The 10,762-nt window shown below is 56.1% G+C and overlaps 5 protein-coding genes across 5 annotated transcripts; 3 read left to right on the top strand and 2 right to left on the bottom strand.

Annotated features, from left to right (window-relative positions):
* Positions 1-363: 363 nt before the first annotated feature.
* Positions 364-1,622, top strand: EV422DRAFT_517774 (uncharacterized protein). Its single transcript, XM_053069471.1, has one exon. It carries the CDS (start codon positions 413-415, stop codon positions 1,538-1,540), a length of 1,128 nt encoding a protein of 375 aa, XP_052928884.1. The 5' UTR covers positions 364-412; the 3' UTR covers positions 1,541-1,622.
* Positions 1,623-1,887: 265 nt separating this feature from the next.
* EV422DRAFT_249124 (putative histone H2A F/Z family member HTZ1) lies at positions 1,888-3,216 on the bottom strand. Its single transcript, XM_053065727.1, has 5 exons — positions 3,050-3,216; positions 2,886-2,969; positions 2,715-2,801; positions 2,326-2,601; positions 1,888-2,019 (listed from the first exon to the last, which is right to left on the bottom strand). The coding sequence occupies exons 2-5, from the start codon at positions 2,898-2,900 to the stop codon at positions 1,957-1,959; spliced, it is 441 nt and encodes a 146-aa protein (XP_052928885.1). The 5' UTR covers positions 2,901-2,969; positions 3,050-3,216; the 3' UTR covers positions 1,888-1,956.
* A 248-nt stretch (positions 3,217-3,464) lies between these two features.
* On the top strand, positions 3,465-6,366 carry EV422DRAFT_605841 (dynein light intermediate chain-domain-containing protein; the record flags this gene model as incomplete). Its single annotated transcript, XM_053073787.1, has 8 exons — positions 3,465-3,672; positions 3,745-3,897; positions 3,975-4,211; positions 4,281-4,462; positions 4,554-4,647; positions 4,724-5,115; positions 5,191-5,460; positions 5,569-6,366. 8 exons carry the CDS (start codon positions 3,465-3,467, stop codon positions 6,103-6,105), a joined length of 2,073 nt encoding a protein of 690 aa, XP_052928886.1. The 3' UTR covers positions 6,106-6,366.
* Positions 6,367-6,460: 94 nt separating this feature from the next.
* On the top strand, positions 6,461-8,065 carry EV422DRAFT_517781 (uncharacterized protein). The gene is made up of 6 exons (XM_053069472.1): positions 6,461-6,565; positions 6,856-6,951; positions 7,257-7,284; positions 7,359-7,431; positions 7,520-7,536; positions 7,667-8,065. The coding sequence occupies exons 1-6, from the start codon at positions 6,523-6,525 to the stop codon at positions 7,680-7,682; spliced, it is 273 nt and encodes a 90-aa protein (XP_052928887.1). The 5' UTR covers positions 6,461-6,522; the 3' UTR covers positions 7,683-8,065.
* A 487-nt stretch (positions 8,066-8,552) lies between these two features.
* Positions 8,553-10,525, bottom strand: EV422DRAFT_517789 (uncharacterized protein). Its single transcript, XM_053069473.1, has 3 exons — positions 10,152-10,525; positions 8,748-10,068; positions 8,553-8,575 (listed from the first exon to the last, which is right to left on the bottom strand). The coding sequence occupies exons 1-2, from the start codon at positions 10,222-10,224 to the stop codon at positions 8,774-8,776; spliced, it is 1,368 nt and encodes a 455-aa protein (XP_052928888.1). The 5' UTR covers positions 10,225-10,525; the 3' UTR covers positions 8,553-8,575; positions 8,748-8,773.
* Positions 10,526-10,762: the final 237 nt, after the last annotated feature.

The raw sequence follows: 10,762 nt of genomic DNA on the forward strand, positions 1-10,762 counted from the left end.
GTCCAAAAAGAAAAAAACCCTCCCCCCGCTCCCCCCCTTCTTCGACTATACAACCTACACCCCACCCCAATGGACACCCCCGGCACCCGCGCACTTCACCACCCTCGCAGCCGACCACCGCCGCCTCCAACACTCCACCCTCACACACCACCAGGCGCTGATCCGCCTCCGGCAGGTCGACTGGGAAGACTTCCATGATGCGTATGTGGTGGTTGAGAAGGGGTGGAGCGTGTTTAGGGTGCAGAGGGTTGTGAGTGAGCAGGTGCATGGGGGGGCGGTGGAGGCGGGGGATGTGGTTGTTTATTTGGGGGAAGGGGGAAAAGATGCAAGAGAGAGGGAGAGCGGGGGAGTGGGGGAGGGTGCCGAGGGGGACGGAGGTGGTGGGGGGGTGTCGACGGCGGTGACCGACGGGATGGGCGGGTCGACGGGGAATGTGATGCGGACGGGCAGCGAGGTGACTGTTGGCAGTCCAACCACTCCAGCGACGACTCAGGACACGACGGGATCGGGTTCATCACCCCCGCACGACCACCCCATAACACACCCCCGCCCCTCCGCAACCCCAACCGCCCGCCTCGACGCCTGTTTCCCCTCCATCGCGTCGTTCGTCATGCCCTCGGACCCCGACCCGGACTCACAGACCCGCCTGGCACTCTCCCACCTCCCCCCCGGCCTCTCTCTCTCAACCCACACCCTCCACGCCCTCCTCACCGACGCCGCGCGCCGCGCCTTCGCCAAATCCTCCGCCAACCTCGTCCCGCAGGACACCCGGGCCACAGGGCGGCGGATGACGCTTACCGCCGGGAACAGCAACGCCCCCCGACGACAGAGTATGATGCTCCTCGGCCCACGGCGGATGAGCGTTATGGGGGATGTCAACAACCCCGGCGGTGGGGGCGAGGCCGTGGGAGCGCCCGCCGCGGTGGTGTTACCGGCAGCGGTGACGGTGTGGTATGATGTGGCGTTGAATATGGGGCCGAGAGGACCTCCCACACCGTCTGCTGCCACTGCTCCTGTGAACGTGCGAACCAGGTCGGGGGCGGAGAGGGAGAGGGGGAAGGAGAATGTGAGGCCGGCTAGTGGACGGTCGGATACGTCTGGGAAGGGGGCGAGGCCTGCGAGTGCGCGGTCGGATGTGTCCGGTAAGGGCTTCGGGCCGAGCGGCGGTACAGATGTCGGCATCGCAATAACGACGACGACAACAGCGACGATAACGTCAGACCAAGACCGATCCCCGCGGCACAGGCTAGACCACACGGACCCGCTGCTAATGTACGAGACGTACCGCGTGAAAACAGCTCGGGGCGCGGGGACGTCGGTGGGTGGTGGCGACAAAGCAAGGGGTGGGAGCCCTCCGGCGACTGGGAAAGCAACGGCAGACGCGGGGCCGGCGGCGGTGCAACAACCGCAACCGCAGCCGCAACCGCAACCGCAGACGCAGGCGCCGGCGCTGCCTCCGCCGTCGTCCGGGAAAGGCCGTAAGAAGGCGCGAGAGGGTGTGCCTATGGTCACTTTCATTGAGGAAGGAGAGGGAGAGTAGCTGATCGCTCTGAGCGTACATATATGTCGCTCTTTACACGTAGACAAGTAATAGGATTGCATATAGACCCGTTTGGCCCTCCACAAAGCGCAAAAGAATCAAAGCCAAAAGAGCTTGGGTCGTTTCTGGATTTTCGACGCTTTTTCCGAGTCTCATTTTCACTCGTTTCCAAAACCACAAGCCAACATTTTGACAAAAATTTACACTCATATCTCACTACGGGGACGGGCACACACTCCCTTCCCCGTACTCCCTCACCCAATGTCCCCTCAATAAGGTTCTCCACACCATTTTCCGGTAGAGGGATCTGTTCCCCGCGACTCGTTTCGACAGAAACGTTTCTATAGAAAGGGAGGAAAAAACATATATACGTGCCGCGGGGCACCGGAGGGTGGAGGCTTTGTCGCGTGTGTGCTTCAAGCGGTGCCTTTTTCTGCCCCCTTTTTTCCTCCTTTCGTGTTTTTGTTGATGAGGGATTTCTGGTAGTGGACAAAATTGAGGTTGTGAGTGACTGAGGGTTTTTGAATCAATGACGCGAAGAGATGGGGGTGAGGATGGTAGAGTGATCGGTTGAACGATACCCCTGCTCGCTTCGCTCGCGACAAGGAGGTTGGGCCATGTGTGATAAGAACGACCGTTCGCTGTCGCTCACAGTTGAAGACAGGCGCTCGCCATGCCCGCGTAAGAACCACGAACGTCCGCTTGCGCTCGCGTTTACTGCTCGCTTCGCTTGTCCCTCCATTCGCTGCTCCGCTACCATCAAATCGCAGCAATCGTAAACTCACGTGAATATGGGGAATGACACCTCCACCCGCGATAGTCGCCTTGATCAAGCCATCCAGCTCCTCGTCACCCCTGATAGCCAACTGCAAGTGCCTCGGCGTGATACGCTTCACTTTCAGGTCCTTGGAGGCGTTTCCAGCGAGCTCGAGGACTTCAGCGGTGAGGTATTCGAGGATGGCGGCAGAGTAGACGGCAGCCTTTGCACCGACGCGCACGTTGTTCTGGGTTCGTTGTTTGAGGTACCGGTGGATACGTCCGACTGGGAATTGGAGCCCGGCCTGTGGAGTGTTGAAACGCGTCGTGAGTTATGGGTGGAAGCTCGTGGGAAAATGCAGACCCGTCGGAAAGTGCACGAATGCCGTCGAGATGGGACTCGCTTCCCGACACATACCCTAGCGGCACGAGAGTAAGGGGCACCCTTGTTGCCTTCCTTATCCTCCTGTGCCTGCGCGGAGGAGACTTTGCCCGCTTTACCAGCCTACAAGGAAATGACATGAGAAGGTATGAAGTCAGCGATCGACCGAGTTGGAGCCCCGTCTGACAGGAGGGCGTTGGACATCACCGAGGTGTCAGTCATCTCCAGCGTGGTATTCCCACACGAATGTTGCCCTGGCTATCTCGGGTGGCGATTCCAGACATCGCCGATGTGACGCGCCCATCGCCGCCATGTCCGAAACGCGTAAGGTTTGAAAGACACCCAAGCCCAACCATCCGCCCACTCACCATCGTTGATCAAAGTGCCTGTTACGAACCGAACGAAAAAGTGGGTCCTATGATGGAGTTTGACTGTAGGATGCCGACGAGCGATGGATGGATGGATGGATGGATGGATGGATGGATGGGGGGGGGGGGGGCTCTAGGGGCTCTTGCGGTGTGGAGTCTGCGGTTGCAACGCGTCGACGTGGAATGCAGGGAATCCATCATCATCATCATCATCCAGCCCAACCCTCATAATCGCAGATAAGGAAAAGAAGGACGAGACAGAGGACGTGACTCAGCAGCACCACTCTCACGCAGGACGCCCCTTGTCCGAAATCACTCGACTCTGAGACTATTCATTTTCCCACGGCAACACAAGTCCGCCCCAGATTTGTTCAATAACCCAACTGTCGCAATAGTACAGCAATAGCACAGCATAAGCATGGCGTCCGATATCAACCCTCCTACCAGCAGCAGCAGCGGCCGTATCTCCCCTCGTCGCCCACTTCCAAACGGCAAAACCGTCGACACCGCTACGAACCCTGACGCGCAAGGAACCGCAGCCGCAGAAACAGAAGGCATCTGGGACACCATTCTCAAAAGCGTCGCAACGACAAAAGTCACTCAAACAAAGAAGCTGCTGGTCGTCGGTGAGCTTATGAGTTTTTCGCAAGTAGAGGCAGATTTCACATGTTCAACTCACATTTTTACAAATGTACAAGGCGACGCCCAAGCTGGCAAAACCACCGTGATCAACGCGATCAAACAGTTCAAGGAGGAAGAGGTCACATCTCGGAAAAAGGCTACATTCACTGCACCAGTGGAGCTGGCCCTTTCGTACAACTATATGGATGTAACGGACGAGGAGAACGAAGGTGTGTCATGGTGAGTCCGTTTGCCGAAGGCGCGGCTTGTTGCTTTATTCCAAGTTTCCTAATCTTTCCAATATTAGACGTCATTGCACGCGTGGGGATATACCAGCTGGCCAGTGATGCGGCCTTTGAGAACCTGATGCGATTTGCATTGAGTTCGGAGGATCTCGCCGATGCCTTGGTGGTGATTGTGATGGACTGGACACGGCCCTGGACGTTCGTGCGCGTATTGGGGAACTGGCTCAGCGTAATAGAGCGGCACATCAACAAATTGTTAGAAAAGGAGCCAGATAGGCTGCGACACCTCCAAGAGCGAGGTGAGAAGTGTGCCGTTGGAGCCGGACAACTGGAAACATGATTCTCAATAGATGCATTTGCGTGAATAGTGGAGGCTTACTACCGCGGATATCGAGAGCCTGCCCCGGACGTCCAAGGGTCGACCGGAGACCTGTCCGGGAGAGAATCAACCACTGCCAGAATCAGTGCCCAACACCCGGTCGAGACACCTTTGGATCAAGGGGTTCTGACGAAGAATCTCGGAATACCAATAGTATTTGTGGCAGCCAAGGTATGCGCACGATCTCGGCAAGCGAAGCCGCCGATGCGACTGGTTCCAAAAGGCTCAGGAGTTGACCATTTGCTTCTTTCAAATCACATAGTCCGATGCTACGACCGCGCTGGAACGCGATCGCGGATTGAAAGAGGAGCACTTTGACTTTATCCAGCAGACACTGCGGACACTGTCTCTGAAATGTGAGTCCGCCCAGAATCATCGCCTGTGGATGCCCATCTCATTTCCAATCCGATTGTAACATCTTGATTCTCGCAGACGGCGCGTCTTTATTTTACACTTCCACAAAGCGCTCAGATACACTCGACAACCTCCGCAGCTACATCCTCCATCGTCTGTTCTACCATCCAGGGCCAAGCTCCGGACCGAACAACCAGTTGCGACCACCGCCCACATCGGTCGCTGATACGTCCGTGTTCCAGTACACACATCGGCCACAAGTGGTCGATCGCGACACGGTGGCTGTACCATGCGGTTGGGATAGTTGGGGGAAGATAAGGGTATTGAGAGAAGGCTTTGACTGCGCGGCGATCGCGGAGGGAGAAAGTCCGGCGGTTAGTCCGAGGGGCAGTGGCGACGGACATATCGTTCCATCGAGCAAGTCGGCAGAGATTTATGAGACGGTGATTCCTTCGCCCTCCGTACAAGAGGTAAGACTGTGTTTCCGTTCGGTCGTGGTTCATCTGGCTGTCTTATTCTTATCGTGTATTCGATGATTCCCGCAGTCATTACTGGCAGACCCCACGATGACGATCGAATCCGAGCAAACCTTCCTCGAACGGCATCTCGAGATCCTGCAAACCACCGCTGCATCCTCCCCTCGCGGACCGAATCGCTCGCCGTCAAGCTCCACTACCTCGTTACTGGACGGGAAGAAAACCTCTCGTCCGTCGACTGCGAGCGCCGGGAACTCGCAGGCATCGGTGAAGGTAAAATCTGCGGCGGCGTCGTCACCAGATGACGCGGCTGCTCGGTTGTCGAAGGTTACGAGGAGGGTAAGTAGGATTTCGTGGTTTCGGCTTTTTGAAAATCTACATTTCTTCTTTTGGGGGACCAGCGCCATCATCCTGCATTTTGACTCACACTCGATGGATACATTCCAGGACTCGAGCACGACAAAAAGCACCTCTCCCCAACCCTCCCCGACATCCGTCGACCACAACTTCTCCCTCTCTATCCCCGCCACCGCCAAAATCGCCGCTCGCAGCCGCAGCGGAACAACCTCCTCCCCACTTAGCCCGCCCGCCACCCACTCATCCACCTCCGCCCTCTCCACCGCCTCAAGTTCCACATCTGTCGCCCCCAACACATCCAGCAGCGCCCCAACAACACAATCTACAACCACAACCGCAGGAGGTGGAGGCCCACCCCTATCCTCCCAAAACGAAGTCCTAGCAAACTTCTTCCAGTCCCTCCTCGCCAAAAAGACGACCACCGCGACCAGTCTATCCACCACCGGGTCTGCACAGGGGTCGTTGACTTCGTTGCATGCGGCTTCGGGGGGGAGTACGAGGGGTAGTGTTGTGAATAGGGGTGAGAAGGAGAGGGAGAGGGAGGGTGTGTTGCCAGGGGTGGCGAGGAGGATTTCGGGGCTTGGGGGAACAGGTGGGGAGGGAAGGGCGGAGGAGGGGAGGAAGTGAGGGAAGGTGGTTATGTGATGTGCTGTGTGTGCCTTTTGCGTGCGTGCGAGAAGGGCGATTAGGGCGATATGCTCAGTCGCCCCCTCTGAGCACCTATGTTACTGCCCTTGTCAGGATAGATCCACCACGGATATCATATCTTGCGCACCCCCATCCCTTCCCAATCAGCGCCCGTAGATACCGGAGAATCATTGCAGCTGGAACCGCATCTACCGACTATATGTTTATATCCCATCTGAATTCACATACTGATGAGACGACATCCGGAATAAGTACTGTAAATTGGGGGGGCATCTTGCACAACGAGTCGCGTCTTTTTCCATGTCGCCAAAAGGACGTCGAAATTCATCTCCACCACAATTCTCTACCATATCACCATCCCACTTCCCACCACAAACACACGACCCTAAAACAGAAATGGCGTCCCAAGGCCCAGCAACCCCAGCCCTCCTGCCTCTCGGTAAGTCCCCCACGCACCTCCTGCACGCCCTCCTACATTGGTGGTTCCCACGTCCGCGCGTTGCAGTCATTTCCTCCCCATATGAAACGTATGATATAGACGAAAGCTAACCAATTGCTCCAAACCTTCCTTCTCACTCCGATACGTCACCACTCCCCGTCGCCGCCTCCACTATCCGCGTTCCCCCATCTGCACCATTGACCCTCCCCAACAACCCGAAAACGAAATAACGAAAATGATCTCCCCATCGAATCACGTGTCTCCAAATGGTCTTACGAAAAACGATACAGAACTGGTCGACAGATGCATCGGCTCGCGGATCTGGGTGCTGATGAAGTCCGAGAAGGAGTTCGCGGGAACGTTGTTGGGGTTTGATGATTTCGTTAGTGAGTGCTGTGGGGGATCACTCATTCATTGCGGTGTTGGACGGGAGACGAGGGTTGGGGAAGGGAAGGATGAGAGGATGGATGCGTGGGTGGGAAGTGCGGCCGGTGCACAGTCTGTATCCGAAATGGTCAAGGACGAAATGACGGGCGACGGGATCTGCAAAACGCAGGGATGGGGCCGGGGATATATGTTGTGATGCCATGCGATGCGGGAACTCCCAGCGGGACATGCTGGACACGCCTAGCTCTCTGGGGGTTGTATCGCGCTGCATCCAATGCTAACGTTGTCACGCCACTCTCGCTAGACATGGTTCTGAAAGACGTCACGGAATAGTAAGTCCCCCCGTGGTTGTATGAGATTCGAAAACATCCCCACAACGATTTTGAAACCCGTTGTTTTCTGTAAGCGAGAACACCCCAGAAGGCCGGAAAACGACGCATCTGGACCAGATGCTGCTTAATGGGAATAATATCTGCATGGTACGTTCTTTCTCGTCATGGAGGGGGTTTGTTTTTGTTTGGAGATGTGTGTCCGTGTAAACTTACGATTTTGTTTCGCGGACGCTAGTTCATCCCTGGTGGAGAGTACGTATTCTGTGCATGTGCTATTTAAGCAACAACCAATTGTTTCCCAAGCCGGCGGAAACAATGCAACCATCCGGTGCATTCAAACTCTGAGCCCTATACCGTACTCACCTCCCCTCTCTTCTCGCAGACCGCCATCCCAATGATCCTACCCACTACTCCGCCAAAAAGGCGACATACACCCCTCCCGATCGCACGATTCCTACACACAACCCATCACCCAACCTCCTACCCAACGCTCGTCCCATTCCACCAGCGGTACAATATCGAAACACTCAAAAAAGTCCTCTCCCATCCCATCGCATCGCATCGCATCACCAGCGCCCCGCAGCCGCCCGCAAACAGAAACTCGGGAGCCTGAAACGAAAGATGTATGTGTGGGGCCGACGACGAGGTTCCCTATCTCGCTCTTCGAAACGTTCAGAGGGAAAACGGCGGCGGTGTTTATGTGGGGATTCAGCGTCAGGCGCTTTTCTGTGAAGGCGGGTATGCGGCGTGGGGTTGCGTGCGTGCATTGAATAGGGGAGGGGGGGGGGGGGGGATTGATCTCGGTATATTTCTTTCGTTCCTGTGGCCTTGGAACGAGATGGTGGGGCTCTGCGTATTCACAAAAGCTGTTTCGAATATACATACTTGATGTGAAGAGAATCGAAGGAGCAAACTCAGCAAAGAGTGCGACCCGTGTTCCGTCCCTACATCCCGTTAGGAATATCGCACATGTTTTCGTTATCATCTGCTTCATTAATGTACAAAATATTTACAGGGAAAAAGTCGAAACAGGGAGAGAGAGAAATATAAAGACATGTACAAATTCAAAGCGGGGGCACAACGGGAAGCACGTAAGCCGCATAAAAACGAAAAGGGCGTTTATGAAAAAAAAAAAAAAAGGTTCGTTCACACCATCTTTCAACGTACATACATACACGTACGCCGAGTCCCAGTAGAGGGGCCAAAATAACATACGTCTTCGCTTTTGGATTTGTGTTGCGGTCGTCCCCGGTCGGGGTTCCCGGGGATTTGACCCGAGGGGGGCGGGAAACTGCGGTTCGGTGAATCAGAGGTCAGTTGGCGCGGGGCGGAGTGTGGGGGACGGGAAGGGTGAACGGTCCTCTGATCGTTCGTTATAAGGGGGGATGGTGACAGTTTCGCACGTCCCGTCTCGTTTTGTTTCCTTCCGACGAGCAGCTGCCGGGAACGATACTTTTACTCACGAAAGCTTCCAGTCCACAAAGTTGCGTCAGAGCCCGCGCTCAAACTCATCCGCCAACCGATCAATCTGCCGTCCAACCGCATCCAGCTCGCGCGTGTACCGCTCCGTCTCGTGGCGGATGAAGGTCGGCTGTTCCGGGGGTATCCCCATCATCGTTGCTCGTGTCGTTGTTGTTGGTGGCGGAGACGGTTCTACGACGGCATCGGTGGCCCACGGCACGGCGGGACGGACCTTGCCGCCTCGGCCGCCCTTGGTGCCCGAGACGCGGATGGTGGCGTAGAGTTTGCGTTGGGTTTTGGCGTCTATTTTGCGGTCGGTGCCGGCTTTCTCTTGCGTGGCCGTGTGCGAAGGCGATGTGGGGTTGCCGTAGCCTTTCGTTGCATGAGCAGCAGCACCGCCACCGCTGTCTCTTAGGGTGTGCATCGTGGCCGCGTTAACGGTTCCCTGTGGAGAGATCTGCGAGAAGGATTTGTTGTTGGCGTTGATCGTGCCGCTTCCGTTTCGGAAGGATTGCGGGTTTGACGACGCGGTGCGGTGGGAGATGGTTCCGCGCGGAGACTGAGACGGCGACTCGGTGCTACTGCTGTTGTTGTGCGCCCGTCGGTTGTTCTTTTTTGAGGGCGTTGTGCCGTTGATGGTGGAGCTCTGTCCACTAGTTGCAACGTATTCCTTAGCAGCAGTATTTTCCTTGTTGGATGATGACGCGGAACCCAAACGGCTCAACCGCTCCACCTCCATCCTCAACGCTTCACACGTCTGCACGAGCGCCGAGTTCTCCTTCCGGGTCGTTCTCAGCTGGTCCTGCGCCTTCTCCATCGCGGTGCGCACTTCCTGCACCTCCTGTTGGTACTCCACGCACATCTCCTCCGCGTTCGACAGCTGCGATTTCAGCGATGTGACTTGGTAGGCTAACACCGACGCTTCGGCTTTCGTGAGGCCACCGCCATTCGTGACTTCTTCGTCGCTGTGCTGGTGGTGATGGTGATTGTGTCCACGCCCTTCACTCTTCTTCCGCAGCTCATCAATCACGCTCCGTTCAGACCGCAGCTCGTCCGTAAGCGCCGATATGAGCTCATCCTTCTCTTTCAGCTGGACATGCAAAGTCTCCTCCAGTTTCCTGACCCGCTCAGTCTGCTTCTGCGCGTCCTTTTGCTGCTGTCGGGACAGGATCTTGGTCCGCTTGACGCGCTCCTCTTCCGCTTTGGACAGCTGCTCGACGAGGGTTTGCAGGAACTTTTGCTGTGTTTTGACGGTCTCGAGCAGCGTGGACCAGTCGGCGTTGGCTTGCGTTAGAAGCTCGTTTTTTTCCTTGATCAAGTCATCTGGTTTGTTAGGTGGAAAGACGTGTCAGACGGCCGTGCTTTATTTGAGGGAGTAATCTCAGCTATGGTCAAAATCTCATCACCTTGCAAATCTTGATGACCACCATGAAATGTATCTCGGACGCCGTCGCCAGGGAACGTCTCTGCTGACAGCATATTTTTCAGTGTATGGGTACGATCACTCGACCTTAGACGATGGGTTTCGTGGATGGAGTCGGTGTCCGAAACCGAGTTCAATGGACGCGCGAGAAAGGTGTCACTGCTGGATCTGGAGCTGTAAGTGCGAGAGGTGTGCACGGTCCTGCCAGAGTAATCTCCCCCTATATGGTAAGCTGGCTCAGGTCCCGGCGTCTTCCTGGTTGCTTCAATGGCAGGACGACCCAGGGTTCGTAGAGTATGCGTGAGCGGGTTGACGTAGTGCGAGCGAGAGGAGGACCGTCACGCCCGTGTTCTCTCGCCTCTCCAACCCGACGCGTAAGCTTGAAATTGAGCCCCCTGAGGTCTCGCGGAGACTCGCAGAGACCTACACATCTACGCTTCTTCAACCCGTCCAATGCACATTTATGATGGGTTGCATGGTTTTCTGATGCAAAACATAGGCAGTGCATAACGGTGGTTACTCTCGGGGTGCATCTGACTAGGAAGGCCTCCTTGAGTCTCTCTATGCGAAACCATGTTCGTTGTGAGAGGAGTA

This window comes from Fimicolochytrium jonesii (assembly GCF_025526975.1).
Source record: "Fimicolochytrium jonesii strain JEL569 chromosome Unknown EV422scaffold_3, whole genome shotgun sequence".
NCBI lineage: Eukaryota > Fungi > Chytridiomycota > Chytridiomycetes > Spizellomycetales > Powellomycetaceae > Fimicolochytrium > Fimicolochytrium jonesii.

What these genes read in the sequence shown, in the direction of transcription:
- EV422DRAFT_517774 (XM_053069471.1), top strand. Translation starts at nt 413, where the DNA reads ATGGGCGGGTCGACGGGGAATGTGATGCGGACGGGCAGCGAGGTGACT.
- EV422DRAFT_249124 (XM_053065727.1), bottom strand. An exon ending in CTTACTCTCGTGCCGCTAGG is followed by an intron (nt 2,602 to 2,714) that starts GTATGTGTCGGG and finishes AACACTCCACAG; the next exon opens with GCCGGGCTCCAATTCCCAGT. An exon ending in GTGTCATTCCCCATATTCAC is followed by an intron (nt 2,020 to 2,325) that starts GTGAGTTTACGA and finishes GTCCACTACCAG; the next exon opens with AAATCCCTCATCAACAAAAA.
- EV422DRAFT_517781 (XM_053069472.1), top strand. Translation starts at nt 6,523, where the DNA reads ATGGCGTCCCAAGGCCCAGCAACCCCAGCCCTCCTGCCTCTCG. An exon ending in CCCAGCCCTCCTGCCTCTCG is followed by an intron (nt 6,566 to 6,855) that starts GTAAGTCCCCCA and finishes AAAACGATACAG; the next exon opens with AACTGGTCGACAGATGCATC. An exon ending in CTGAAAGACGTCACGGAATA is followed by an intron (nt 7,285 to 7,358) that starts GTAAGTCCCCCC and finishes GTTTTCTGTAAG; the next exon opens with CGAGAACACCCCAGAAGGCC.
- EV422DRAFT_517789 (XM_053069473.1), bottom strand. Translation starts at nt 10,224, where the DNA reads ATGCTGTCAGCAGAGACGTTCCCTGGCGACGGCGTCCGAGATACATTT. An exon ending in TGGTCATCAAGATTTGCAAG is followed by an intron (nt 10,069 to 10,151) that starts GTGATGAGATTT and finishes CTAACAAACCAG; the next exon opens with ATGACTTGATCAAGGAAAAA.